Source organism: Doryrhamphus excisus, chromosome 10, assembly GCF_030265055.1.
Source record: "Doryrhamphus excisus isolate RoL2022-K1 chromosome 10, RoL_Dexc_1.0, whole genome shotgun sequence".
NCBI lineage: Eukaryota > Metazoa > Chordata > Actinopteri > Syngnathiformes > Syngnathidae > Doryrhamphus > Doryrhamphus excisus.
Genome location: NC_080475.1, coordinates 3254910 through 3281902, shown reverse-complemented (window position 1 = coordinate 3281902; position 26993 = coordinate 3254910). Strand labels below are relative to the sequence as shown.

Below are 26993 nucleotides of genomic sequence, written 5' to 3'. Positions count from 1 at the left end.
ACAATTCAGGATGTCCGAAAAGAGTAGTAAGAAGCCGAGCTTAATTCATAGGGTCACAGCTCCTTTTTGGAAGAAAGTTTATTTGAGCTGAATTACCTTTGCTTCCTGTTAGTTTGCAGTGTTGAAAATACACAAAAAAATGATTTTGATTGGATTTGATTGAACTTTTCTGTTTTTGATGTCATTGTAAAATCTAAAATATATTTCCAAGAAGGTTACAGTGCAACAAAATGTAAGCTTTCAAAATGCCCCATCGAATCAGTTTCAAGAAAGGAGACAAACCATAATGAAAGATGAGAAAAAAAAAAGTTGCTCCCATCATGTTGTTCCTCCTTTTCCACGGTTCCTGTCTGATAAGCTCAGATGAAAGTCTGACCCGCAACACAAACTGCTCAGACACCATCTGACACGCCTCCTGAGCCCCTCGCTTGTAATTCAAGTGGACATGACCTTTTGTCACACTGATGCCTTAAATCTGGACAAAGAAGCCATGTTGTTTTAGAGAAATGCAGGCACCAAAAAACACCATAAAAAACGAAAAAAAATATATGTAATTTTATTTGAAGAGAGATTATTATATTATATTGGATACAATACAGAGACAATGAGAATTTGAGAGAATTCCCTAAGCAACCGACTCATGAGCAAAGGCTACAAAAGCATTACGGCTGGTAAAACTTTTTTGTAAAAAAAAAAACTCTGACCTTTATGTCGAGATTTTTCTCACCGGAAACACAGTCGTACCACTTCATAACAGCTTTGGGTTTTACTGTAGCACCAAACCTACTTTGTTCTCATGGGACGCTGTCATACTGATTATAAGCAGTGAGAATAACATTTTTCTTCATACATTTCCAAACCTAAAAACAAGAGGGAAGTATCTCAGAACCCTTGAGAGAAATTAGCAAAGGGAGTATCACTCATGGACCAGCAATGTAAATTAGTAGCTATTTGTAGGAAATGTTTAAATAATTTAGAAATCTACAGTAATATTTTTTTTATTCTTTATTCATTCAAACTCCAAAGTGACAAATCAAGGCCGGGAAAAAAAAGTTTGTTCCCTAGAGAACATTGGCCGCTCGAGACAATCTGAACTCTATCTACTCCATTCAGTGAAAGTCAGCAATTTGGGGAGAAGATCCTTGGCGACCAAGAACTTGATGATTGATCCTGTGTGGAGACAGGAAGTTACAGACAATAACGAATGAAGACAGTCGCAAAAAAAAACACAAAAGAGTGGAACCGCTTATTTTAAACATTCATTCATTCATTTTCTACCGCTTTTTGGGGGTTGCTGGAGCCTATCCCAGCTGTCTTCGGGCGGGGTACACCCTGGACTGGTGGCCAGCCAATCACCTTGGCGGGTTTCCATCCATCCCTTTTTATACCACTGAATCTCATTAGGGTCACAGGGGGGTATGCTGGAGCCTATCCCAGCTGTCTTCAGGCGGGGTACACCCTGGACTGGTGGCCAGCCAATCACCTTGGCGGGTTTCCATCCATCCATTTTCTATACCACTTAATCTCATTAGGGTCACAGGGGGGGGGGTGCTGGAGCCTATCCCAGCTGTCTATGGGCGAGAGGCGGGGTACACCCTGGACTGGTGGCCATGCAGCCAATCACAGGGCACATATAGACAAACAACCATTCACACTCACATTCATACCTATGCACAATTTGGAGTCGCCAATTAACCTAGCATGTTTTTGGAATGTGGGAGGAAACCGGAGTACCCGGAGAAAACCCACGCATGCACGGGGAGAACATGCAAACTCCACACAGAGATCGTCGAGGCTGGAATTGAACCCTTATCTCCTTGCTATGAGGTCTGCACGCTAACCACTCGACCGCCATGCAGCCGATATATTGGTATATGTTTGTATATTTATTAGTTATAAGGGATTATATGGGATACAGAGACACAATAAAAGGACCACAGCAACACAACATATGACAGTGCTTCTTAGTTATGAGTAGTAATTATGTACATATTGGTAGATTTGCCCTAAAATGAAAGCAGTACCCCGTGTCCCCCAGGGGGGGACCCACTATTTGAGAAGCACTGATGTATGGTGTGACATAGAAAACTTTTCAGTCACATTGCTTTTAACACAACAGTGCAGAAGAAGTCAGTATCGAGTATCAAATGTCATACTTCTGTCCTGGTATCAGCATTCAGTATCCATCTTTTCCACAGATACCGATATCGAAAGCCAGAACATTGGCAAGGTGACCTGATACCAACCAATATGTGCTTGTGCCTTGCATCCGTAGTATTTTAATTTTCAGCAACTACTAGTATGTACAAGTATGTACTATAGATCCCTGTTTATGGTTGTTTATGCAGTATGCAAAGAGGCCAAAGCTGACCTAGCGTTCCTGGTGGATGGTTCCTGGTCCATTGGAGACGACAACTTCATGAAGATCACAAATTTCCTATACAGCACCATCGGATCTTTGGATCAGATCGGAACTGATGGCACCCAGGTGAGCTTTATGACCACGCCCAACACTACAAGTACTGTATGTCATCCAGGACCAGACTAGCGCTGTTCTATGTGGATTCCTCATTTGCAAGTAATTTTTTGTTTTTAATGTAGTGCCCTGTATTGAATTGATGAAGTCGGAACATCTTCTGAGACAACCTCAGTTCGATGCCTTGAGAATACAAGGTTTTGTTTTAGGGCACAAAACTTTTACTGCAAATATATCAGAGTTTTAACATGGAATACTAACAAGGGTGATTACATCCAAACAACTGGCTGGTGAAGACCTCACAGCTGTTGTTTTGAGTCTAACCATTCTTGCTTGGGGCGTGCCTCTACCTCTGAGGATAAATACTCGGATCTTGCACCATCCGCTCAGACGAGAGCTGTCTCACAGTATCTAGTCGCGAGCATTAACTGATGGAACTTGCTCAGATAAGAGGGGAAACATCTTCTGAGACATCCCGAACAGTTCAGTTACGATTGATTCAAGCGATGCTACATTTTGATTCATGTGGCTTTTCATTTGTCAGCAAAGCACGTAATGTACGAGGATACAAAAACACTACAGTACAGTGGAATGGGCACCGGTTGAATCATTTTACAAACCTCCTTCGTGATACCAATTAAAGACCATATTCAACCACCAATTTTTGATGCTCGAACCGCGATGTATTGAGGGACGACTGTCTCTCTCCTCAGTCTGCACCGCCTATTGCCTTCTGCATCCTGATCCTGATCCTGGCTGTAGATCATTGTCAATCCATCTCCTCCGTGCCGCCCTGCTACTTCTCTTATGTCATCGCTAGCTTCCTTGTTTCCAGCTTGTAGTCTTTGTATGTTTGTCAGTTTCTCCCTAACAAAAACCACAATGTCGACGAAAAGTTCTGCGGCCAAAGCGCAAAAGGCAGATGCTAGCCGTCGCACAAAATGTTGGAAAGGAATGCGGCTAAAATGCGGCATTACAGAACAAATAACAGTAGGAGTACTGCATAGATATGTTTTAACAAGGATACAAAAACACTACAGTACAGTGGAATGGGCACCGGTTGAATCATTTTACAAACCTCATAGGTTGACCATTAAAATTTGGTCTCTATTCCAAAAAATGTGCCCCATATTATATTTTATTATCATTCATAAAAGCGATGCAATAGTTCAGTCTGATTCTGGCAGCTTCTGGCTGCCATGTTCTCGCGATACAGCTTTTCTCCAAGCAAGAACTCTCATCATGTTTTCTCGTGATACCCATACCAATTAAAGACCATATTCAACCACAAAACAATACATTTTTGATGCTCGAACCGCGATGACATCACAGGAAGATGCAGATGCTAGCAACACAAGAAGAGGCAGATGCGGCTGAACGGCGGCATTACAGAATAATAAATGAGTCTTCAGTTAGAGGAAGGCTGCAACAGTAGGAGTACTGCAGCGATATGTTTTAACGAAGATACAAAAACACTACAGTACAGTGGAATGGGCACCAGTTAAATCATTTTACAAACCTCATAGGCTGACCATCCGTGCCGCCCTGCTACATCTCTTATGTCATCGCTAGCTTCCTTGTTGCTAGCTTGTAGTCTTTGTATGTTTGCCATTTTCTCCTTAACAAAAACCACAACGTCTACGAAAATTACTGCGGCCAAAACGCAAAAGGCAGATGCTAGCCATCGCACAAAATGTTGGAAAGGAATGCGGCTGAAGGGCGGCTTTACAGAAAAAATGAATTTTCACTTAGAGGAAGGCTGCAACAGTAGGAGTACTGCAGCATTTTTTTAACGAGGATACAAAAACACTACAGTACAGTGGAATGGTGAATTCACCAGTTGAATCACTTTGCAAACCTCATAGATTGACCATTCAAATTTGAACTTTTTTCAATGTTTAAACAAGAGAGAAATAGGAGAAAATATTAATGTGTGAAAAAGTATACAAAGTGAATATTTAGGGGTTTTGCAGCCTTAAAAAAATAATTTGGCTACTTTACTTCACATTTTGCGGACTATTTTGCCTTTCTACAGCACCTTTATCGTGCATAAAGACCTCTACAACATTGCCAAGATGACCTTAATATATACCAAGATACATTAATATTATTTTTATTTTTGAGTTGTCCATTCAAAATGGAAAGCTATGTCCTGTTTGGTAGCTGTGACCTTCCCATCACTCTGTTGTTGTCATTTTTGTGTTCTGTTCACCAAACCATAGTCAAAACATTTTAAAATGACAGCTATGTTCCCAACTTTATGCTAAATACTGTCCATCAAATTCCTAATGAGCCTATAGTTTTCCGCAAACAACAATGAAAGTAAGCAAGTCTTTTGATGTTGTCACAAACAAGCACAAACTTTTTGCAAACAGTTTCTGAGTACATTTTTTCTGCAGCTTTTTCTCCTCAAATTAGCATAAAAACATACATCCTTGCGCCAAAGTTGACAAACATGGAAAGAACGAGGTCAGTTTACAAAACAGGATGAAGATTGCACCCCCAGAGAGAGCCTCGTCTGTTTATGTTGTTGCTTCTGAAAAAACATTTAAGCGTCTCTTCTCATTTGCTGCCACTTTGTTTTGTGCCTGAAAAGTCTGCTTTCTGGCAAGTACACTCCAAACGCATTACACTTTGCAACAAATATCAAGTGGTTCCAGCACCGCCGCCTCAAGGCTATACCACCACGACTGGAAAACACTATTATCTTCATCCTTAGCATAAAATCTACCAGGAGCTATACTTTGAATCACGTTGCCAATCTCCTCAGCCTGAAAGCTATTCTACTATATCCGGTTCATCAATAATGCTTGGCTATAATAGACCCCCACCCCCCCCCCCCATGTGCAATTTGTCACCAATGTTCACCTGCCTCATTTATCACTCTGTTGAGGTGCTTTTCTTCCATTCGTGCGATACTCTTGAAACGGTGTGCTACCCTCAACATGGCCGTATCCTTCTGGTGGTGGGCTACCGACATCAAAACACCGACCGCAATGAGAGAGCATGCGCTAAATAGAAAGCTGGCTGCTCGATGTAGGCCGACTTGAGCCAACATCAGCACCATTAGCAGTCTGGAGGTAATCGTCGTCCCTCTTTGGGAAATGCACTTAAGAGCTTGCAAATGGTTCTTATTTGAGGAATTTGCATGTAAATATTTCTATTCATTGACTAAATATGCTGCTTTGGGAACTATATTAAGAACACCAACTTAGTTGAGTCTCCTGTGTTATCCCTTGAAAGTACTCATTACTCACTAAAATAACATTTTGGTTGCTGCTATGTCAAATACTACTACTACTATCTGCAAAATCAAATGTACTCACTCTATGGGGTCGGCCTATGTTGGATAAAATGGGAGCAGTTTTATATCATTAAGGCAAGTCTTGGTGATAATAATAACAAAACACGTACTTTAGCTTTCATAACACATAATGTGGGCTTTTTGGGGTCTTTTTTATGAATGTGAGTGTGAATAGTTGTTTGTCTATATGTGCCCTGTGATTGGCTGGCCACCAGTCCTTGGTCAGCTGGGATAGGCTCCAGCATAACCCCCTGTGATAGGTGGATCGAAACCCGCCAAAGTGCCATTTTTGATACACAGCCTGTTTTTTTGTGGGGATGTTTTATTAGATAAATATTACTAGGGCTGCACAGTGCAGGAGTGGTTAGCACACAGGCCACAGAGCTAGGAGACCAGGGTTCGATTCCCCTTTCTCTGTGTGGAGTTTCTATGTTCAGCTGGATAGGCTCCAGCACCCCCGCGACCCTCGTGAGGATAAGCGGTAGAAAATGAATGAATGAATGAATAACCATACACAGCTCGGAAACCTGAGTTCGATTCCACCCTCAGCTATCTCTGTGTGGAGTTTGCATGTTCTCCCTGTGCATGCGTGTTTTTTCTCCGGGTACTCCGGTTTCCTCCCACATTCCAAAAACATGCTAGGTTAATTAGCGACTCCAAATTGTCCATAGGTATGAATGTGAGTGTGAATGGTTGTTTGTCTATATGTGCCCTGTGATTGGCTGGCGACCAGTCCAGGGTGTACCCCGCCTCTCGCCTGAAGTCAGCTGGGATAGGCTCCAGCATAACCCCCTGTGACTCTAATGATAAGTGGTATAGAAAAGGGATGGATGGATCGAAACCCACCAAGGTGCCATTTTTGATACACAGACTGTTTTTTTTGGGGGGGGGTATTTTATTAGATAAATATTACTAGGGCTGCACAGTGATTGAGTGGTTAGTACGCAGGCCACAGCGCTAGGAGACCGGGGTTCAATTCCCCCTTCTCTGTGTGGAGTTTGCATGTTCTCCCCATGCATGTGTGGGTTTTCTCCGGGTACTCCGGTTTCCTCCCACATTCCAAAAACATGCTAGGTTAATTAGCGACTCCAAATTGTCCATAGGTATGAATGTGAGTGTGAATGGTTGTTTGTCTATATGTGCCCTGTGATTGGCTGGCCACCAGTACAGTGTCTACCCCGCCTCTCACCGGAGAAAACGCATGCACGGGAAGAACATGCAAACTCCACACAGAGATGGCCCGGGGCGGGATTGAACTCGGGTCACCTAGCTGTGAGGCCTGCGTGCTAACCACTTGGCCTGGAATAAAAATATTGTTTATAATTTGTCATTCGTTTAATATTTTCTCTTTGTTTTTTGTCGAATAATAGTCAAACAGATCTTATTTGCGGCTAGCTCAATAGCATTATCCGATACTCCCCTGTTTAGTCATGTCTCGGTCAAAATGATAACGTTGCAGTCCAAAAGTTTCTCACTGCGAGTGATGTGGAGTCGTAACTCGTCCATTTGTTTCACTAAACACACACAATACCACATTAGCAGACTTTATGCGGTGTTAGCATTAGCTTAGCTTGTATTCCTATTCCTAAGAATCTAATCGACAAATAGTCGCCTATTCTGAGATGCCCGTACCTTTTGGTGTCAATGGTGTTTATTGGTTATTCCATAACCCCTTTAAGACTTGGCAGCATCCGTATGATGTTACATTGTTACATATGATGTTACATTGTTACATATGCAGTATTTGTTGACTGTCAACATCTGACTTTGTACAGGTGGCCATTGCTCAGTTCAGTGACGATGCTCGGACAGAGGTCCAGTTGAGTTCCCATGGCAACAAGGAAGCGCTGCTGGAAGCGATTCAGAGGATCAGATACAAGGGAGGCAACACAAAGACAGGTCAGTACATCTGGTATTGATCCACGGATGGGGGGGGGGGGGGTTATTGGGGGGGTCTAAGAATATATTTGAGCAGTCTACATTGGCGACCGTTGGCAGTTGCTCCGGACCTGAGAGTGTTAGTGTTAGGATGCTCAGCAGCAGATGGGCTTTCCCCAGGTGTAATATTAAATGGGAGAGTTTTTTCGACGGCTGTTTTCCAAGGACAAGGACTGTCGCTCTCTGCTTCATTTTGCTCGGAAAAACTTGATATTCCCATTTACAATTCTAATCCATAACAGCAGGACAAATGCCATCTGCTGCTGTAATATTATCAAAAGGCACAAAAAGGAATAATGGATATAAAACAGATTGCGTTCCCAACTGCTGGAAGTTCACAACAAAAAACTTTTAATCCTAATGTATGCCACCGTTTTTCCACAAAGAGTGTGTAGGAATTTGGATTTCCGGTTTGCGCTCATGAGATATTTGTTAAAACACTCACACACGCCACCCAGGAGAAAGGACTCCGAGGGTTTGAATACTTAAAAATCATTGTAGTTTCTGAAGCTCTTGTAATATTCATGTGAGAGCGTCAAGCTGTGATAGTGAGCACAAGGTGAATGTCGGGAACGCTGATGCGTTAATGAGGCTTTACAGGGAATACCGGTTGCTCTGAGCACTTCTCGTCTGGGTTTGGATCATGTGTCCTTGGGCTGATCTCCTCATCATTTCTATCCTTGATGTATTTATCTCTACCTGATCCCTTCTTTTTTCCACCTTTTCTCTACTCTGGTGTATCCATGTCATTCCATCATTCCTTGGCTTGATTCAGTCATCTTTGTTTTCCTTTCCTGGCAAAAACAACCATACAGTAAACAAGCACGAATTATATTTAAGTCAGACAACTTATCTCAAATTATCTCAATCCAAAATCCTGTCCTGTTTTCATTTTAATGTGGACCTGCCAACATGTACAAATTTTTAGTACTCAACATGCAAATTGACTTTTGAATATGCTTGCATGCTCTCCATTTTGTTGCATTTTCCTGCTTTCATTTTTAAGTTCAGTGTGTACAGTACAGATAAATATTACCAGTTTTGCTCGTATTTCAAATCGGGGGGGTACTTTTTCTGGGGGGGTCATGACAGAAAATAATTGAGAAGCACTGATTTAAGCCGACCTGTTGCTGAAGAATAATCAAAATGATTTACATTTACAATTTCCAGCAAAAATATAAGAAATATTTATACTTTTGGCTGCACGATGGTGAAGTGGTTGGTGTGCAAGCCTCACAGCTAGGAGACCCTAGTTCAATTCCACCCTCGGCCATCTCTGTGTGGAGTTTGCATGTTCTTGCATGTTCGTGCATGCGTGGGTTTTTCTTCCCCCCCATCGACCCGAGTTCGATTCCCACATTCCAAAAACATGCTAGGTTAATTGGCGACTCCAAATTGTCCATAGGTATGAATGTGAGTGTGAATGGTTGTTTGTCTATATGTGCCCTGTGAATGGCTGGCGACCAGTCCAGGGTGTACCCCGCTTCTTGCCTGAAGACAGCTGGGATAGGCTCCAGCACCCCCACGACCCTCATGAGGATAAGCGGTAGAAAATGAATGAATGAATGAATGAATTTTGGGGGAAATAAAGGAAAATAAATATGTAAAAGAATAACACATAAAGCGGGCTGCATGGTAGATGAGTGGTTAGCATGCAGCTAAGAGACTTGAGTTCGATTCCACCCTCGGCCATGCTAGGTTAATTGGCGACTCCAAATTGTCCATAGGTATGAATGTGAGTGTGAATGGTTGTTTGTGCCTGTGATTGGCTGGCCACCAGTCCAGGGTGTACCCCGCCTCTCGCCCAAAGACAGCTGGGATAGGCTCCAGCACCCTTGCGACCGGTAGAATAAACGGTAGAAAATGAATGAATGAATAAACTTACTTAAGATTTGTCAGATCAAAACACGATTGATGCATAAGAAGTCTATCAAAACAGGCAAATATTTGTATCTAATTTGTATCAATTTTTTTTCTTCCCCCCCATTCCAAAAACATGCTAGGTTAATTAGCGACTCCAAATTGTCCATAGGTATGAATGTGAGTGTAAATGGTTGTTTGTCTATATGTGCCCTGTGATTGGCTGGCCACCAGTCCAGGGTGTACTCTGCCTCTCGCTGGAAGATAGCTGGGATAGGCTCCAGCACCCCCTCGTGAGGATAAGCGGTATAAAATGAGTGAATGAATGATTAACCATACTTCATTGGTTTGTCCCAAGTTCTTTTTTTGGTCCACATATTACGTTCCCTATTCCAACTTCATGAAACTACGCCCATTTTTTTTTTTCAATAATCTGAGAGGCTGGCAAACAAACAAACAAAAAGCAACAAAAACATAAGCTCCTTGGCTAAGGTAAAAATATCTCACTGCAACAACAAAGGTTGGAGATGCGGCAAGGCTTTGCGTGCTAAAACAGGAAAAAGATTATTTTCAAATATTTTTATCTCTCACATCCCTGCTGCTGCTGATGATGATGATGATGATGATGATATGAATATGAAACTACTCTTATACAAGGAGCCAAATCCGAACTGACAGGTTTCCTTAACACACAAAGATTACTGGTTAATTGAGCTGCTGAACCGTAATCTACCGTCACGTTTATATCATTCTGTCTATTGTTTGTTGTTTTCAATCTTCTAATTGACTTCCTACTTACATTCTTTATCTTACATTGATTTTCTTACGGGGCGGCACGGCGGTCTAGTGGTTAGCGCACAGACCTCACAGCTAGGAGACCAGGGTTCAATTCCACCCTCGGCCATCTCTGTGTGGAGTTTGCATGTTCTCCCCGTGCATGTGTGGGTTTTCTCCGGGTACTCCGGTTTCCGCCCACATTCCAAAAACATGCTAGGTTAATTAGCGACTCCAAATTGTCCATAGGTATGAATGTGAGTGTGAATGGTTGTTTGTCTATAATATGTGCCCTGTGATTGGCTGGCCACCAGTCCAGGGTGTACCCCGCGTCTCGCCCGAAGACAGCTGGGATAGGCTCCAGCACCCCCGCGACCCTCGTGAGGAAAAAGCAGTCGAAAATGAATGAATGATTTTCTTGCTCTACTCTTCACACAACCAAACGTTCCATGTCTGAGTTCCCGGATCATTTGTCCCCCATGATGATCTCTGCGTCTCACTTTCAACAAGGCCGGCTTCAGTAATTCCGCCATCCCGATGTGCGATCCCAGGACGGTCCAGAAACAGATGTACCACTGGCAGATTTTATAGGCCAAGTACTCGATCATTTGTCATCGCTGACAGCTCTGTATAAAAAAAAAAGAGTTGTGGATGTGGTCCAATAACTTGTTGGGAACTCCAGACGGGATTTATATAGCATCCATAAGCGGAATCATATTCGCCTTCACGCTGTCACTCGTGCACGTTTTACATTCAAAGTAGGCTCGTTTTGTTCTCCTGCTAAATAGCCAACCCATGAAACCAGAAAGCACATATAGCTTCTAATTAGTCTCAATGTCCTTGCATGCGGTAGTAAGCAGACGAGTGCGTGTGATATGAATGCAGAGGAAGAATCACAACGTGGATCAGCTCCACTCTTACACACCTGTCAGTTTGACTTTTAAGATGGCGGGGGCGGGGATGTACAGAATGTAACTGTGGCTGATGTCTGCCATCCTCCAACATGTTCTCAAGGGAAAAGTTTAGCAGCTATAATTATTTTTATAACTGGATGTTGCCCGGCAACATAGGCGGCTGTGGGGGCTTTTTTTCTGCAATTCGTGGCCCTTGGAGAAAGGTGAGGTGGGCGCAAGTCAGTGGTTTGCAAGTCTCAAGTCCTTAATCTCAAGTCAAGTCTCAAGTAAAAAGTCAAGTCAGGATAAGTCATAAGAACTGTTTAGTGCAGGGGTGGAAAAAAAAATCAAAGGATGCAGGGGCCACTTTTACATTTTTAATTTTTAATTAATTTTAATTTCAATCCAACTCGTAGATTTTTTATATGAAAAATATTTTTTTATTTTTTATATATACAATTTTTACAAATACTGTATTTCAACCTTTTTCTGTGTTTTTTCATTGTAGTAATATTTTGACCTTAGCTTATTTTCCGACAATTACAAATTTCAACTTCATGCTATTTTCCCCAATAATATCATGACTTCACGTTTTTAATATTTTGTCTTTATTTAGAACTTATAAAATTACTGCATTTTTTTCAAATGTTTCTGTTTTTTTTTTTAATTTTATTTTAATGTTGAATTGTATTTTTAGAATGTTTTGAGGGCCAGTAAATTTGGCCCAGAATATTATATATAAATAATAAGTATTAATATTAAATATACATATTAATTAATATTATATATATATATATATATATTAATATAGAATATTTTTGTATATATATATTATAATATTTATACATATTAATTTAGCTATGTAACAGCAACCTAAAGACTAATTTGACAAATACATTCATTCATTCATTTTCTACCGCTTATCCTCACGAGGGTCGCGGGGGTGCTGGAGCCTATCCCAGCTGTTTTCGGGCGAGAGGCGGGGTACACCCTGGACTGGTGGCCAGCCAATCACAGGGCACATATAGACAAACAATCATTCACACTCACATTCATACCAATAATTTATAAAACTACATAAACATTAAAATTACATGTGCGTATATGTAAGTAAGTGTGTTTATAGACGAACAACAACAACCTACATAACCCCTGTAACCCCCATACATCGGATGCAGGCCAAAAAGCAGAAACGTCCTCCATTATTAACTCAGACACTCCAGTGAAAACCCAAGAAGGATGAGAAAATAAAATGTTAATTGAGAGGAGCGCTTGTGTGGATTGATGGTGGTGATTGTTCATGCCATTACCAAAAGGTCATATGGAGCGTCATGAACTATAAATACTAATATGGATGGGCAGGAAGTAAGAAATGGCAGAGCTCCAACAAGTGTGTTCATAATAAACCAATCAGTCAGAATCATCAGGACAGATTCAGGATCTTTCCCCATGTGCGTCTCAAATAGTGGGACGGGCCCCCCTGGGGGGGACACGGTGTACAATATGTACACATTTATAGTACTCAACATGCAATTTGGGGCTGCACGATGGACGAGTGGTTAGCGTGCTGGCCTCACAGCTAGGAGACCAGAGTTCAATTCCACCCCTAACATGTGTCGGTTTATATCTTCTCACAGAACAATACTACAGAAATGAAAGTGAAAGACATTATTGTCTAAATAACATAAGCATGAAATTGACCACGGCGGTCAAGTTGCACGGCAGTCAAGTGGTTAGCGCACAGACCTCACAGCTCAATCCCACCCTCGGCCATCTCTGTGTGGAGTTTGCATGTTCTCCCCGTGCTTGCACGGGTGATCACTAAACTCATCACACAGCAACTTAACACTCCCATATAATCCCTTATAACTAATAAATATACAAACATATACCAATCTATTGGCTGCATGGCGGTTGAGTGGTTAGCGCGCAGACCTCACAGCTAGGAGACCCGAGTGCATGTTCTCCCCGTGCATGCATGGGTGATCACTAAACTCATCACACAGCAACTTAACACTCCCATATAATCCCTTATAACTAATAAATATACAAACATATACCAATATATCGGCTGCACGGCGGACGAGTGGTTAGCGCGTAGACCTCACAGCTAGGAGACCCGAGTTCAATCCCACCCTCGGGCATCTCTGTGTGGAGTTTGCGTGTTCTCCCCGTGTATATGTCTATATGTGCCCTGTGATTGGCTGGCCACCAGTCCAGGGTGTACCCCGCCTCTCGCCCGAAGACAGCTGGGATAGGCTCCAGCACCCCCCCAACCCTTGTGAGGATAAACGCAAGAAAATGAATGAATGAACATGCAATTTGATTCCCGGTTTTCCTGGTTTCAGTTTCAAATCCAGTCTGTACAGTACAGATAAATGAATAGATATGATCAATTTTTGTAGTATTTCAAATGGGGGGGGGCATAACAAAAATAACCGAGAGCCACTGTACTAAGTAGACATTGACTGAGGTCCAGTACTACGTATATATTCTTACAGTTATTTGTCATTATCTAACAAAAACATCCAATATTTAACAATTCCCATAACTGAGATTAACAACATTTCTTGTTGTGCTCTTTGTAATGGAAAGTTTCTGTGCCGTGATTGGGTCTGAAAAACTTCCCCAAGTGTCTGGATGCATTTTATTGACTGATTAAGTCCATTTAAGTTTAGCTATGATTGGACTTTTAAAAAGTTCATCAACTTTCAACCTTTGTGACATGTTTTTGTCTGGGTCAGTCTTATCTGTAAACATCAGGCGCTCATTTAAATACGCTTATTCTAAATGCTAATGGAAAAAGCCTGACCTTCACTGGACTGGTTGCAGACTTTGTAGGTCTCTCATTTCCCATGCAGAAATTTTCAGGCATCGTGTATTTCATTAGTGCCTGAGTGCAGGAATTAAACTTGTAAAACTGTAATTTGTGAATGGATTAAATTGTGCAGCGGGTCAAAAATACTCCATAATGGTGGAGATGTGCTTTAATTAAATTATAATGTTATAGTATGCCGTATTATTATCCATGCAGTTGTTGCACATGATATACCTGTATTGCTTTTAGGCAGCAAATAAACATAAACAAAAAGTATTCATTTATTCATTTTCCACCGCTTTTTCCTCAAGGGTCGCGGGGGGTGCTGGAGCCTATCCCAGCTGTCTTTGGGCGAGAGGCGGGGTACACCCTGGACTGGTGGCCAGCCAATCACAGGGCACATATAGACAAACAACCATTCACACTCACATTCATACCTATGGACAATTTGGAGTCGCTAATTAACCTAGCATGTTTTTGGAATGTGGGAGGAAACCGGAGTACCCGGAGAAAACCCACGCATGCACGGGGAGAACATGCAAACTCCACACAGAGATGGCCGAGGGTGGAATTGAACCCTGGTCTCCTAGCTGTGAGGTCTGCGCAGTAACCACTCGACCACCGTGCCGCCAAACAAAAAGTATATTCATTCATTCATTTTCTACCGCTTATCCTCACGAGGGTCGCGGGGGGTGCTGGAGCCTATCCCAGCTGTCTTTGGGCGAGAGGCGGGGTACACCCTGGACTGGTGGCCAGCCAATCACAGGGCACATATAGACAAACAACCATTCACACTCACATTCATACCTATGGACAATTTGGTCGCTAATTAACCTAGCATGTTTTTTTTTTTTACCCGGAGAAAACCCACGCATGCACGGGGAGAACATGCAAGAACATGCAAACTCCACACAGAGATAGCCGAGGGTGGAATTGAACCCGTGTCTCCTAGCTGTGAAGTCTGCGCGCTAACCACACGACCACCATGCAGCCGAGAATAAACATGGAACATGAAAATAATATATGTGTAGTTTAACAGGATATATTAAGACAGGGTGGAATTGAACCCTGGTCTCCTAGCTGTGAGGTCTGCGCGCTAACCACACGACCACCATGCAGCCGAGAATAAACATGGAACATGAAAATAATATATGTGTAGTTTAACAGGATATATTAAGACAGGGTGGAATTGAACCCTGGTCTCCTAGCTGTGAGGTCTGCGCGCTAACCACTCGACCACCGTACCGCCAAACGAAAAGTATATATTATCATAAATTCAAACTGATTTCTTCTGTTCTTTTGTCAGGCCGAGCCATCAAGCATGTGAAGGAGTCCATTTTCACGTCAGATGCTGGAGTCAGGAGGGGGGTACCCAAAGTCCTGGTTGTCCTCACTGATGGACGTTCACAGGACGATGTGAATAAAGTGTCCAAGGAAATGCAAATGGAGGGTTCGTATTATGTTCATCTAACCAGAAATGAACCAAGTCATAGAATTGGACTGCAGTGTATGACTGTTGTGCGTTTCCATCTCCAACTCCTCATTATCCATATTAGGTCTTCACGCAGATGATCATCTGTAGGTGTTTTCACTGACATTTAACTCTAACTAATCCCATTCCTAGGATACATCATATTTGCAATCGGCTTTGCGGATGCAGATTACGGAGAACTAGTCAACATAGCCAGTAAGCCTAGCGATAGACATGTCTTCTTCGTGGACGATTTGGATGCCGTGAAGAAAATCGAGGAGCAGCTTATTACTTTTGTCTGCGAAGCCGCCACTGCAAGTGAGTAATCCCACTTATAGCGTCAAAAGCAACATTAAAGGAACATTAATTTATTTTTACCTTTCAGCTTGTCCATCTATTTTGATGAGCGGAAACGCCATGGCGGGTAAGACGGGACATTTACATGGTTTCATAGACAATCCCATACAAGAGAATTTGATCTGGGATCTGTTTCCTGCAGGTTTTCGTATGATGGAGAAGTTTGGCCTGGTGGAGAAGGAGTACAGCACCATATCTGGAGTTTCTCTGGAGCCAGGCTCGTTCAATAGCTACCCGTGTTACCGGTTACACCGCGATGCCATGGTGTCCCAACCCACCAAGTGAGTCAAGATCCGAAATCATCGTTGAAAATGTTTGTTAGCGAATTTAAACAAAGCGAACTCCTGCTTTGTTCACCTCTCAGCCACCTCTACACAGCCATGATATTTACAACTTGTTTCTGGATTGCTGTTGGGTATGAATAGGATGGGGGGGGGGGTTTGCCGGTGCCTGTGAAAAAGAGAATTCTGTAAGTAATTTCAGGTGCTTCTATCATCAAGCATTTAATTATCATTGTGGGATGCCATGTCGCCGGGTAAAGTCTGTAAAATTAAATATATATTTTTTTTTAATCCAAAAATTGTTACAACTATAATGATGAAAATGGTAATATTAACCCTTAGATGCACGAGTGATTGGACCCGACACTCTTCCATAAGTGGCTCAACAATGACCCATACTACAATCAATGTGTTTTTATGCCAATTTTTCCATTTTGGTTAGGAATAATCACTTGTATTATATTTAGTATTATATTTAGGACCACACAAGAATGATTTCATGTTAGAAACATCTTCATTTTTCACTTTTTTCCATCTTTGAAAAAGAAAATGACCCCGTACAACAATAGAAAATGTGAGGATCCATTGTGTGTTGCATAAAGGTAAGTTAAAAATGTGAATGGCATGATATCAAAAATAGGATTTTTGAGGAATACCTGGAATATGAAATGATAACCATTTTTCATTACAAAGATATTTCAAGAAAACAACCTGACAGAGTCATTTTTGACCCACTTATGGAAGGTCGGGGTAGTAACACAAAAACTAAAATTTCTTAAAATTTATAAAAGGTAAGTTAAAAATTAGAATGGCATGATATCAAAAACATGTTTTTGAGGAATACCTGGAATATGAAATGATAACCATTTTTCATTACAAAGATTTTTCAAGAAAACAACCTGACCGGGTCATTTTTGACCCACTTATGGAAGGTTGGGGTAGTAACACAAAAACTAAAATTTCTTAAAATTTATAAAAGGTAAGTTAAAAATTAGAATGGCATGATATCAAAAACATGTTTTTGAGGAATACCTGGAATATGAAATGATAACCATTTTTCATTACAAAGATATTTCAAGAAAATAACCTGACCGAGTCATTTTTGACCCACTTATGGAAGGTTGGGGTAGTAACACAAAAACTAAAATTTCTTAAAATTTATAAAAGGTAAGTTAAAAATTAGAATGGCATGATATCAAAAACATGTTTTTGAGGAATACCTGGAATATGAAATGATAACCATTTTTCATTACAAAGATTTTTCAAGAAAACAACCTGACCGGGTCATTTTTGACCCACTTATGGAAGGTCGGGGTAGTAACACAAAAACTAAAATTTCTTAAAATTTATAAAAGGTAAGTTAAAAATTAGAATGGCATGATATCAAAAACATGTTTTTGAGGAATACCTGGAATATGAAATGATAACCATTTTTCATTACAAAGATATTTCAAGAAAATAACCTGACCGAGTCATTTTTGACCCACTTATGGAAGGTTGGGGTAGTAACACAAAAACAAAAATTTCTTAAAATTTATGAAAGGTAAGTTAAAAATTAGAATGGCATGATATCAAAAACATGTTTTTGAGGAATACCTGGAATATGAAATGATAAAAAAATTTAATTACGAAGATATTTCAAGAAAACAACCTGACCGGGTCATTTTTGACCCACTTATGGAAGGTTGGGGTAGTAACACAAAAATTTCTTAAAATGTATAAAAGATACCCCCCGCCACCCTTGTGAGGCCTCTTACAGGAAATATTCTGTGAAAAATACAAGAACACTGGAACTTGAGCACACGCTAACTGAGCTTCCAATGTTCACCCGCAGTCCAAAGAATTCCAAACTTTTCCGCCAAGCGCCTTTAAATTTAGCCTCGTTAATGGCAAGTGTTCGTTTTTTTTTTTTTTTCCAGAAGTGACATTGACAAGAGCGCTGAAACGTAGACGCTGAAATCATTTGAACCTCGTGTGCTCAGAGTAGGCCCCCCCCCCCCCCCCCCCCCCAAAAAAAAGCTAGATTTTCCTGATCAAAAGAAGACAGCACTCACAGACAGTTTGAGGCGGCTGAATGCTCTCTCAAAGAAAAGAGACCCGGAAAAGACACCTAGTGGGTGCCTGCCTTCAGGGCACACTTAACTCATCTTTTGTATGTGTGTGTGTGTGTGTGTGTGTGTGTGTGTGTGTGTGCGCCCATTCTCATATGTTTGTGTCAGGTACCTCCACCCTGAAGGCTTACCTTCTGAGTACACCATCTCCATGATGATGCGCCTGCTTCCTGAGACGCCGCAGGAGCCCTTTGCATTGTGGGAAATCCTCAATAAAGACAGCGAGCCATTGGTGGGACTCATACTGGATAGTGAGTTGATTTCATTTGGCTGTCTAGCTTGTCATTGCCTCCATATGTAGAAATGTGGTATATTCTGCAGCTTCAGCACCTCCCGATAAACGATGCATGATGCAGCAATTTTTGAAAGTCAAGGTAGGGAATATCGTTTAATTAGAATGTAGATTTATCTGATATTTTTTTTTATCAGAACTCCTTCAAAATGGGCTGTACGGCGGTCGAGTGGTTAGCACGCAGAGCTCACAGCTAGGAGAACAAGGCTGTGAGGCCTGCGTGATAACCACAGCCCCCCCAATTGTTTTTTTTTAATTTTTAATATATTATTTCATAATATTTTCACTTCAAAAAATAATTTAATTTATTGTAATATTACCACCTTATTCTTCTAAAATTGAGGAATTATGACTTTTTTTGCTTTAATATAAAACCTTTTTGTTATTAAATTATTATTATAATTATTATTATTTTCCTCTCATATTGTTTATTGTTATAAAGGACAACAAAAAAAAAACAAATCAAAAATACATAATATTAAAATTAATAAAATTTCCCCCAAAATTAGGGTTACCTTACATTCAGGGTCATCTTTAATTAATTAAAATCAATGAATATTTTTTTTTCTGTCCTAATATGTCTTAATATTATTTTCATGTTCCATGTTTATTCTCGGCTGCATGGCGGTCGTGTGGTTAGCGCACGGGTTCAATTCCACCCTCGGCCATCTCTGTGTGGAGTTTGCATGTTCTCCCCGTGCATGCGTGGGTTTTATCCGGGTACTCCGGTTTCCTCCCACATTCCAAAAACATGCTAGGTTAATTAGCGACTCCAAATTGTCCATTGAGTGTGAATGGTTGTTTGTCTATATGTGCCCTGTGATGTCTTTGAGTCTTAAGCTGCTGTGTGATGAGTTTAGTGTGAATGTGAGTGTGAATGGTTGTCTATATGTGCTCTGTGATTGGCTGGCCACCAGTCCAGGGTGTACCCCGCCTCTTGCCTGAAGACAGCTGGGAAAGGCTCCAGCACCCCCGCGACCGGTAGAATAAACAGTAGAAAATGAATGAATGAATGAATAAACTTACTTAAGATTTGTCAGATCAAAACACAATTGATGCATAAGAAATCTATCAAAACAGGCAATATCTGTATCTAATTTGGAAAAACACTACTTCTGGCAAGCATCATGGGAAATATAGTTCCTTTAGTGTAAACAAAAAACTAATCATCTACAATCTACAGTCTATTTTACTCCACATCAAAATATTACTAATGTAAACATTAGTAGTAGTAGCTACAACTGTACATTATTTTAAAGTTATGGCCACCAGTCCAGGGTGGACCCCGCCTCTTGCCTGAAGACAGCTGGGATAGGCTCCAGCACCCCTGTGACCGGTAGAATAAACAGTAGAAAATGAATGAATGAATAAACTTACTTAAGATTTGTCAGATCAAAACACGATTGATGCATATGAAATCTATGAAAACAGGCTATATTTGTATCTAATTCGGAAAAACACAAATTCTGGCAAGCATCATGGGAAATGTAGTTCATTTAGTGTAAACAAAAAACTAATGTACTACAATCTGCAGTCTATTTTACTCCACATCAAAATATTACTAATGTAAACATTAGTACAACTGTACATTTTTTTTACATTAAAAACAACATGCAAAGTTATGTTAGGATGGACCCCGCCTCTTACCTGAAGACAGCTGGGATAGGTTCCAGCACCCACCGCGACCGGTAGAATAAACGATAGAAAATGAATGAATGAATAAACTTACTTAAGATTTGTCAGATCAAAACACGATTGATGCATAATAAGTCTATGAAAACAGGCAATATTTGGGATAGGCTCCAGCACCTCCCGCGACCCTTGTGAGGAAAAGCGGTAGAAAATGAATGAAAACTTCAAAAAAATGTGAATGAGGAAGTACAAAAAAGTTGTATGCTTTGGATCACGATCTGTTCTTTAGCATGCAAATACTAATGTATTATTTACATATAAGGTTATTTATCATTGTGTGTGTGTGTTCCTCTCAACTACCAACTCTTGCAGGCTCTGGGAAGAGTCTGACATTCTTCAACTATGACTACAAAGGAGACTTTCAGACTGTCACCTTTGAAGGAACTCAAATAAGAAAACTTTTCCATGGCAGTTTCCACAAGGTTAGTCTTTTTTTTTTTTACAACTGCATAAAAAGTTTTGGTGGTGTTTGGTATTATAAAAAGTGAAATTGTCCTCACAGAATTATTCAATTTGCCTTGGGGTGCTCTGCTTTTTTTTTTTTTTTTTTTTTTACAGTCAGTGACATTATTTCACTGTCTTATTTAGATTTTACTCATTTAATTTGCATGTCATCTATCCCAACATGAATTTTTCAATCACAGTTCACTGCTTCGTAATATAAAAGCGGATGTTAAACAACCTGCTGATTTATCCACATAAGTGGAAATATAAGCATTTTTACAAATGAGTTTTCTGCCTTATTTTATGATAATTACTTTATCAAGGTCACTACTGAGTAGTTAACGCCGCAGCTTCAATTCAAATAGGTGCGCACATTTCAAGCAGCGGCGTACGAAAGGATTACCGTGGACATAAATCCACTTTTTTTTGCTCTTAAGCGGTGAGGTGGGAGGGATTGAGACAGGCCAAACTGCAAAGATAAAAAGTACGAGTGAAGTGACATTTTCTTGACATTAAGCTGAGCGATTAGTGAAGTCATGACAGCACACATCACCAGTAACACTTAATGCAACTGTAAACCCCGAGAGGATTAAACCTTTAATTCTGGGGGGGGGGGACATATTCTTAAGAGATTCTGTGTTTTAGGTCAGTGGTTCACAAACTTCTTACAGTCGTGTAACCCTTCAGACATTTGAAAATCAAATCATCAAAAAGGGTCGGTACCAAGAGGGATCCGACATATCATTTATTTTTGTTCATTCACGATGGCTATGGTTGAAGTCTGGATGATACCAAATTGGAAGTGAAGGTTTAACAACCTGTAAATGTAGTTAGAATGTCCTATTCTCGTTTTAAACGATGCTAAAGTTTCAGATAATGAGGTTTGCTTATTTGGAAGTTAGCCCGGAAATAATTTTGGGATGGCTCCAAACACTCTGTTTCAGAGGGTGTTGCAAAACTGTTCCTTTGTGATGTCACAGAGGAGCGGGCTTCCTTATGAGCACTTTATGTCCTCATGCTAGCTATGCTTCTCTGTTTACAACGCAAACATGAACGTGAAATATCATGCCGAGAAAAGTGCGTTAATGTTGGACACGTTGTCGGTGCCCTCAAGTCAAGCTTCTGAGCTCCACAGCACTAATGGTGCCTGTGACAAAGTGTGTCCGACAATAAGTACACCAGGCAATGTTGGAGGCAGCACCACACATCCGGTTTCTCCGGAGCTCCATGGCATCAGTGGTGCCTACGTTACCACTCTGAGTTCATGCACGGGGGTCAGTCAAGGGGTCTCCAGCCAGTAGATCATGATCTGCTAGAAGCTCCTAAACACTTTTCAATTAGCTCTCTGAAGACATTCATCCCACGACAGTATATTAGAAAGTGGGGTTTGTTTGTATTAGGAAGCACTCTGGCCGTGTAACCAATCACAGCGGAGTGGGCATGCCTGGAGGCGGGCAGTGTGTGAGGGAGGTCAATTAAAACAGACCGTTTTGGCGGGAATCCAAGGAAATACATCTGGAATAGGTGCAGATTCCGAAAGATCTAGAAAGTTTTCTGTGCTGGTCATTGTGTGTAGCTGTTCTATAGGAGTCCACAACTCAGTACAAAATACAGAGGGTCGAAAAAGTCGCATAATAGGTCCCCTTTAATGCACAAAATAATGATCAAACTTACTTATTTGTTCATATAATGCACGCAGAGCAATGAACAACTTCCCCTTTCTGTTCCGTGCTATTCATGCTATGAGGCGTTCAGGCGCACTCGTAACTGAGTGTGTTAGGCACCAGTGGTTTTTCATTTTTATTAACCCCCATCACAGTTGAGTACGCGTACCACATTTTGTGAGCCTAGGTTTTAAATAACTTTATACATTTCAAAAGAAACTTTGTCGAGACTTTGTAGGTTTTAGCAAATATTATTTGTCTTTTCTGCCATTGTTTAGCATTGTTTGTACTCTTTGAAGATAAGAACCAGTGGATAACAAAGCGTTATGGATTGGATTCTTCCGCTCACAGCACAATAAAGTTAATAAGTACACCCCCTGCCGCCCCCCCCAACATGATATGTGCAATATAAGTGATAATGCATCACTCTCGCTGGAAGAACCAAAAGCAATTTGTCTCATGTCTGGAAAGTGATAACTAAGACAAAACAAACGAGGTACTGTTGACGTCTGAGACATTAGCTTTGGATGAATCATGAAACGCAAACAATGTGTTGCTCTTTTATTTATTTGATTTTCTTTTGTTTCATAAAAAAACAACCTGTAGTCTTGCGGGTTTATCTGATCACGTTGATACTTTGTGTACGGCAACTCACAATAACAACATCCGACTTCCAAAAAGGCTGTGTCGCCTTCACATTCACTTTTTGTTCATCCGACCATTCTTGAACAGACATTCATTTTGATGAGGTCATTGTTGATGAATAATGATGAATAATTGATTAATTATTTTAGCCCAAATAGCAATTACAAGTAATGACAGTTACTATGGTACCCATTATGTCATTGTATGGTCATATCACCTCGTACTTCGGTACGTGACAAAAAATAAAACAATAAAAAAAAATTAAAATAAAATAAATAAATACATACATACATAGAATTAATAAAATAAATAAAATAAAAATTTCAAAAATAGTTTTTGTAATGGATTGATGAAATATTTTAGCCCAAATAGCAATTACAATTAATGACAGTTACTATGGTACCCATTATGTCATTGTATGGCCATATCACCTCGTACTGAGGTATGTGACAAAAAATAAAACAATAAAAAAAAAATAAATACATAGAATTCATAAACTGAATAAAACAAAAATTAAAAAAAATAGTTTTTGTAATGGATTGATGAAATATTTTAGCCCAAATAGCAATTACAATTAATGACAATTAATGACAGTTACTATGGTACCCATTATGTCATTGTATGGTCATATCACCTTGTACTTCGGTACGTGACAAAAATAAAACAAACAAAAAAAATAGTAATAAATAAATAAATAAATAGAATTAATAAAATAAATAAAATAAAAAAAAAACTTAAATTATATTAGGAAAGCAGGAAGTGAACAAATGTAACAGTTACTGATTGTAAAAGTACCAGATGGAGGGGTAGGATTTAATAAGCTTTGCTTCTTCCTACTCCTTTTTTTGGACATGTGGAACTGTGAACTGATTATGGGATGCATTCAATTGTAATCTGATGCATGTTCAAATGAAATATAACCATTACACAAATATTTGAATGTTCCCATTAGACAAACTAATGCATCTAATTATCCTCTCTTGTTTTTTAGCTGCATGTAACCATCAGCAAGACGGCGGTGAAGGTTGTGTTGGACTGTACTGCCGTTGGGGAAAAAGGCATCGATGCAGCTGGGAACATCACCACGGATGGTGTGGAGGTCTTGGGGCGCATGGTGCGGTCTCGAAACCGACGGAGCAACTCTGCCCCGGTGAGTATGGAGTTCTTGCGTGGCTTGTTTGCACGTTAATTAAAATGATTAGGATGGTTTCCGTTTTTTTTTTCTCCATTTGTTTGGCTGATTTCTTCAAACAGAAATGACATTATTAAGATCATTAACTCCATAGCTCGCTTGCAAAAGCTCATATATCTCTCAAAACTGTTCACTCATGCTTCAAAGCTAATTTCTTCAAAGACCCGACTCAATTCTCTTGGTTCTTTTAGCAAAATACAACAAAACATATCATCCCTTTGGCATTATGTAAGCACTGCAAGTGAAATGTTTCAATAATAATAATAATAAATAAGAATAATTATAGTAATATACTGTTATATAAGGACATAAACAAAAAACTAGGACAATTATGTAGCCTTCTTCTTCTTCTTCTTTCTCTTTGGACTTTTCCCTTCAGGGGTCGTCACAGCAAATCAACGCCTCCACCCAACCCTGTCTTCTGCATCTGTCTCCCTCTCACACCAACTACCCTCATGTCCTCCTTCACTGCATCTCCTCTTTGTACCTCCTCATGTTATTTTGATAATGCAATTTTTGTTACAACAAATGAGGCAGACCAGAAAAACTGTTCACTTTTTGTCCATCAAAGTACTTTAAAAAGGGCTTTTACATTACCACCTCATAATTACCAGTCATAAAATAATTAATGGAATATATCGGCATGTTCTCCCCGTGCATGCGTGGGTTTTCTCCGGGTACTCCGGTTTCCTTCCACATTCCAAAAACATGCTAGGTTAATTAGCGACTCCAAATTGTCCATAGGTATGAATGTGAGTGTGAATGGTTGTTTGTCTATATGTGCCCTGTGATTGGCTGCATGGCCACCAGTCCAGGGTGTACCCCGCCTCTCGCCCGAAGACAGCTGGGATAGGCTCCAGTAGAAAATGAAAATGAATGAATGAATATCGGCATGGAAGGAACACCTCAATCACACACAGTATGTTGGGAACCGTACCATTCATTCATTCATTTTCTACCGCTTATCCTGGGTGCTGGAGCCTATCCCAGCTGTCTTGGGGCAAGAGGCGGGGTACACCCTGGACTGGTGGCCAATTGACGACTCCAAATTGTCCGTAGGTATGAATGTGAGTGTGAATGGTTGTTTGTCTATATGTGCCCTGTGATTGGCTGGCCACCAGTCCAGTGTGTATCCAGCTGGGATAGGCTCCAGCACCCCCGCGACCCTTGTGAGGAAAAAGCGGTAAAAAATGAATGATTGAATGAACTTGTGTTGTTACATATTCCCGAGGTTAATGTTTTGAGTCTTAAGCTGCTGTGTGATGAATTTAGTGTTCTTTGTAAGACTGTTTTATTTTTATACTGTTATATAATTCTTTTTTAAATATATTAGGAAAGCAGGAAGTGAACAGATGTAACGGTTACAGAGGGGTAGGATTTAATAAGCTTTGCTTCTTCCTACTCCTTTCGGACATGTGGAACTGTGAACTGATTATGTGATGCATTCAATTGTAATCTGATGCATGTTCAAATGAAATAAAACCATTACCATTACATATGAAGATGTCCCACTTATTCCAATTTTACATCTATTTGCAGTTCCAGCTCCAGATGTTTGACATCATCTGCAGTACTTCCTGGGCCAGCAGGGATAAGTGTTGTGAACTGCCAGCTATGGTAAGACCATCACTCCAAACACGTCTGAATGTGCAGCAATTTGGACGATATCCCAGCCTGAGATAATCAGACCCATTAATGCGAGTGCCGATAAAAACCAGAATGACAAAAAACTGAAATGAGATCCAAATGAAGTGGAATCAGTGGCAAGGCAACAACCGGCATTAAACAGCACCTGCAGTAAAGGAGGGGGGGGGGGGGGCAATTTCATTTTTATGAGATAGAATTACAGCCAATGAGCACCTTGAGGGTAGAGCATGTTTTCATTTCTCGCTCTTGGACCGCTTCGATGGTACTGTGACTTGACGGGCTATGAAACAGTAGCGGCCATCTAGACATTCCAGGTATCAATTTATTGCCACCCCTATATGAGTAATGGTATCACCTTCTCACAATCTATTAATACTCTTTAATTGTGAAACATTGGGGTAGGTTTTTAAAACATAATCATTTTTAGTCTGTATACTAATTGTGTTTATGTTACAGCGTGTTGAAGAGGACTGCCCCTCAATGCCTCACTCCTGTACCTGTTCCCAAGACAGCAAAGGACCCCCAGGACCATCCGGGCCCCCTGTAAGGTCCCATTGTTTTCTTGTTTGCTTTTATGAAGTCATTAGCCACGTTTACATGACAAGTTTTTTTTCGGAATCTTTCCGAATGACCTTTCCAAAAGCAATGGTATACATCAGGGGTCTCAAACTCTATTTACCTGGGGGCCACTGGAGCTAGGCTCTGGGCAAGGCTGGGCCGCATCAGGTTTTCCAAAAAAAAACCAACACATTTATTAAAAACAGAAAAATATACAAACTTTTTCAGTGCTTTGGTTCAGATTTTCTACAAGAAAAGCTCGGATAAAACATTCTACTGTTCTCAAATATATTAATTTTTATTTTTCTGCACAAAATAAGATGAAAAATAAATAAACAAATCAAGAATAAAGAAAATCAATCAGTAATAAATAAATCTAATAATAATAAAATGGCAAATAATAAAAACTTAAGAAACCACATATAGTTGGTGGGTAGACAAATTATTTTTTTCAGATAAAAATGAACAAAGCATTATTAGAGCCCTGTAGACATGACAAAACACGACTATAGTCACATTTATACTTTTTTTATTTACAACATATTGCGCAACTGCAGGGTCTTGAGACACATGCTA

The 26993-nt window shown here is 40.3% G+C and overlaps 1 protein-coding gene across 3 annotated transcripts in view; it reads left to right on the top strand.

Annotated features, from left to right (window-relative positions):
* Positions 1–26993, top strand: part of col14a1a (collagen, type XIV, alpha 1a) — a 140582-nt gene that overhangs the window by 87324 nt on the left and 26265 nt on the right. For all 3 annotated transcript variants that reach the window (XM_058084545.1, XM_058084546.1, XM_058084544.1), the window contains 11 exons: positions 2349–2488; positions 7556–7679; positions 15370–15513; positions 15688–15852; positions 15920–15958; positions 16034–16172; positions 18392–18534; positions 20580–20689; positions 24012–24170; positions 25752–25829; positions 26316–26402. In XM_058084545.1, coding sequence (XP_057940528.1) covers positions 2349–2488; positions 7556–7679; positions 15370–15513; positions 15688–15852; positions 15920–15958; positions 16034–16172; positions 18392–18534; positions 20580–20689; positions 24012–24170; positions 25752–25829; positions 26316–26402 — 1328 coding nt within the window. The remainder of the gene's footprint in view (positions 1–2348; positions 2489–7555; positions 7680–15369; positions 15514–15687; positions 15853–15919; positions 15959–16033; positions 16173–18391; positions 18535–20579; positions 20690–24011; positions 24171–25751; positions 25830–26315; positions 26403–26993) is intronic.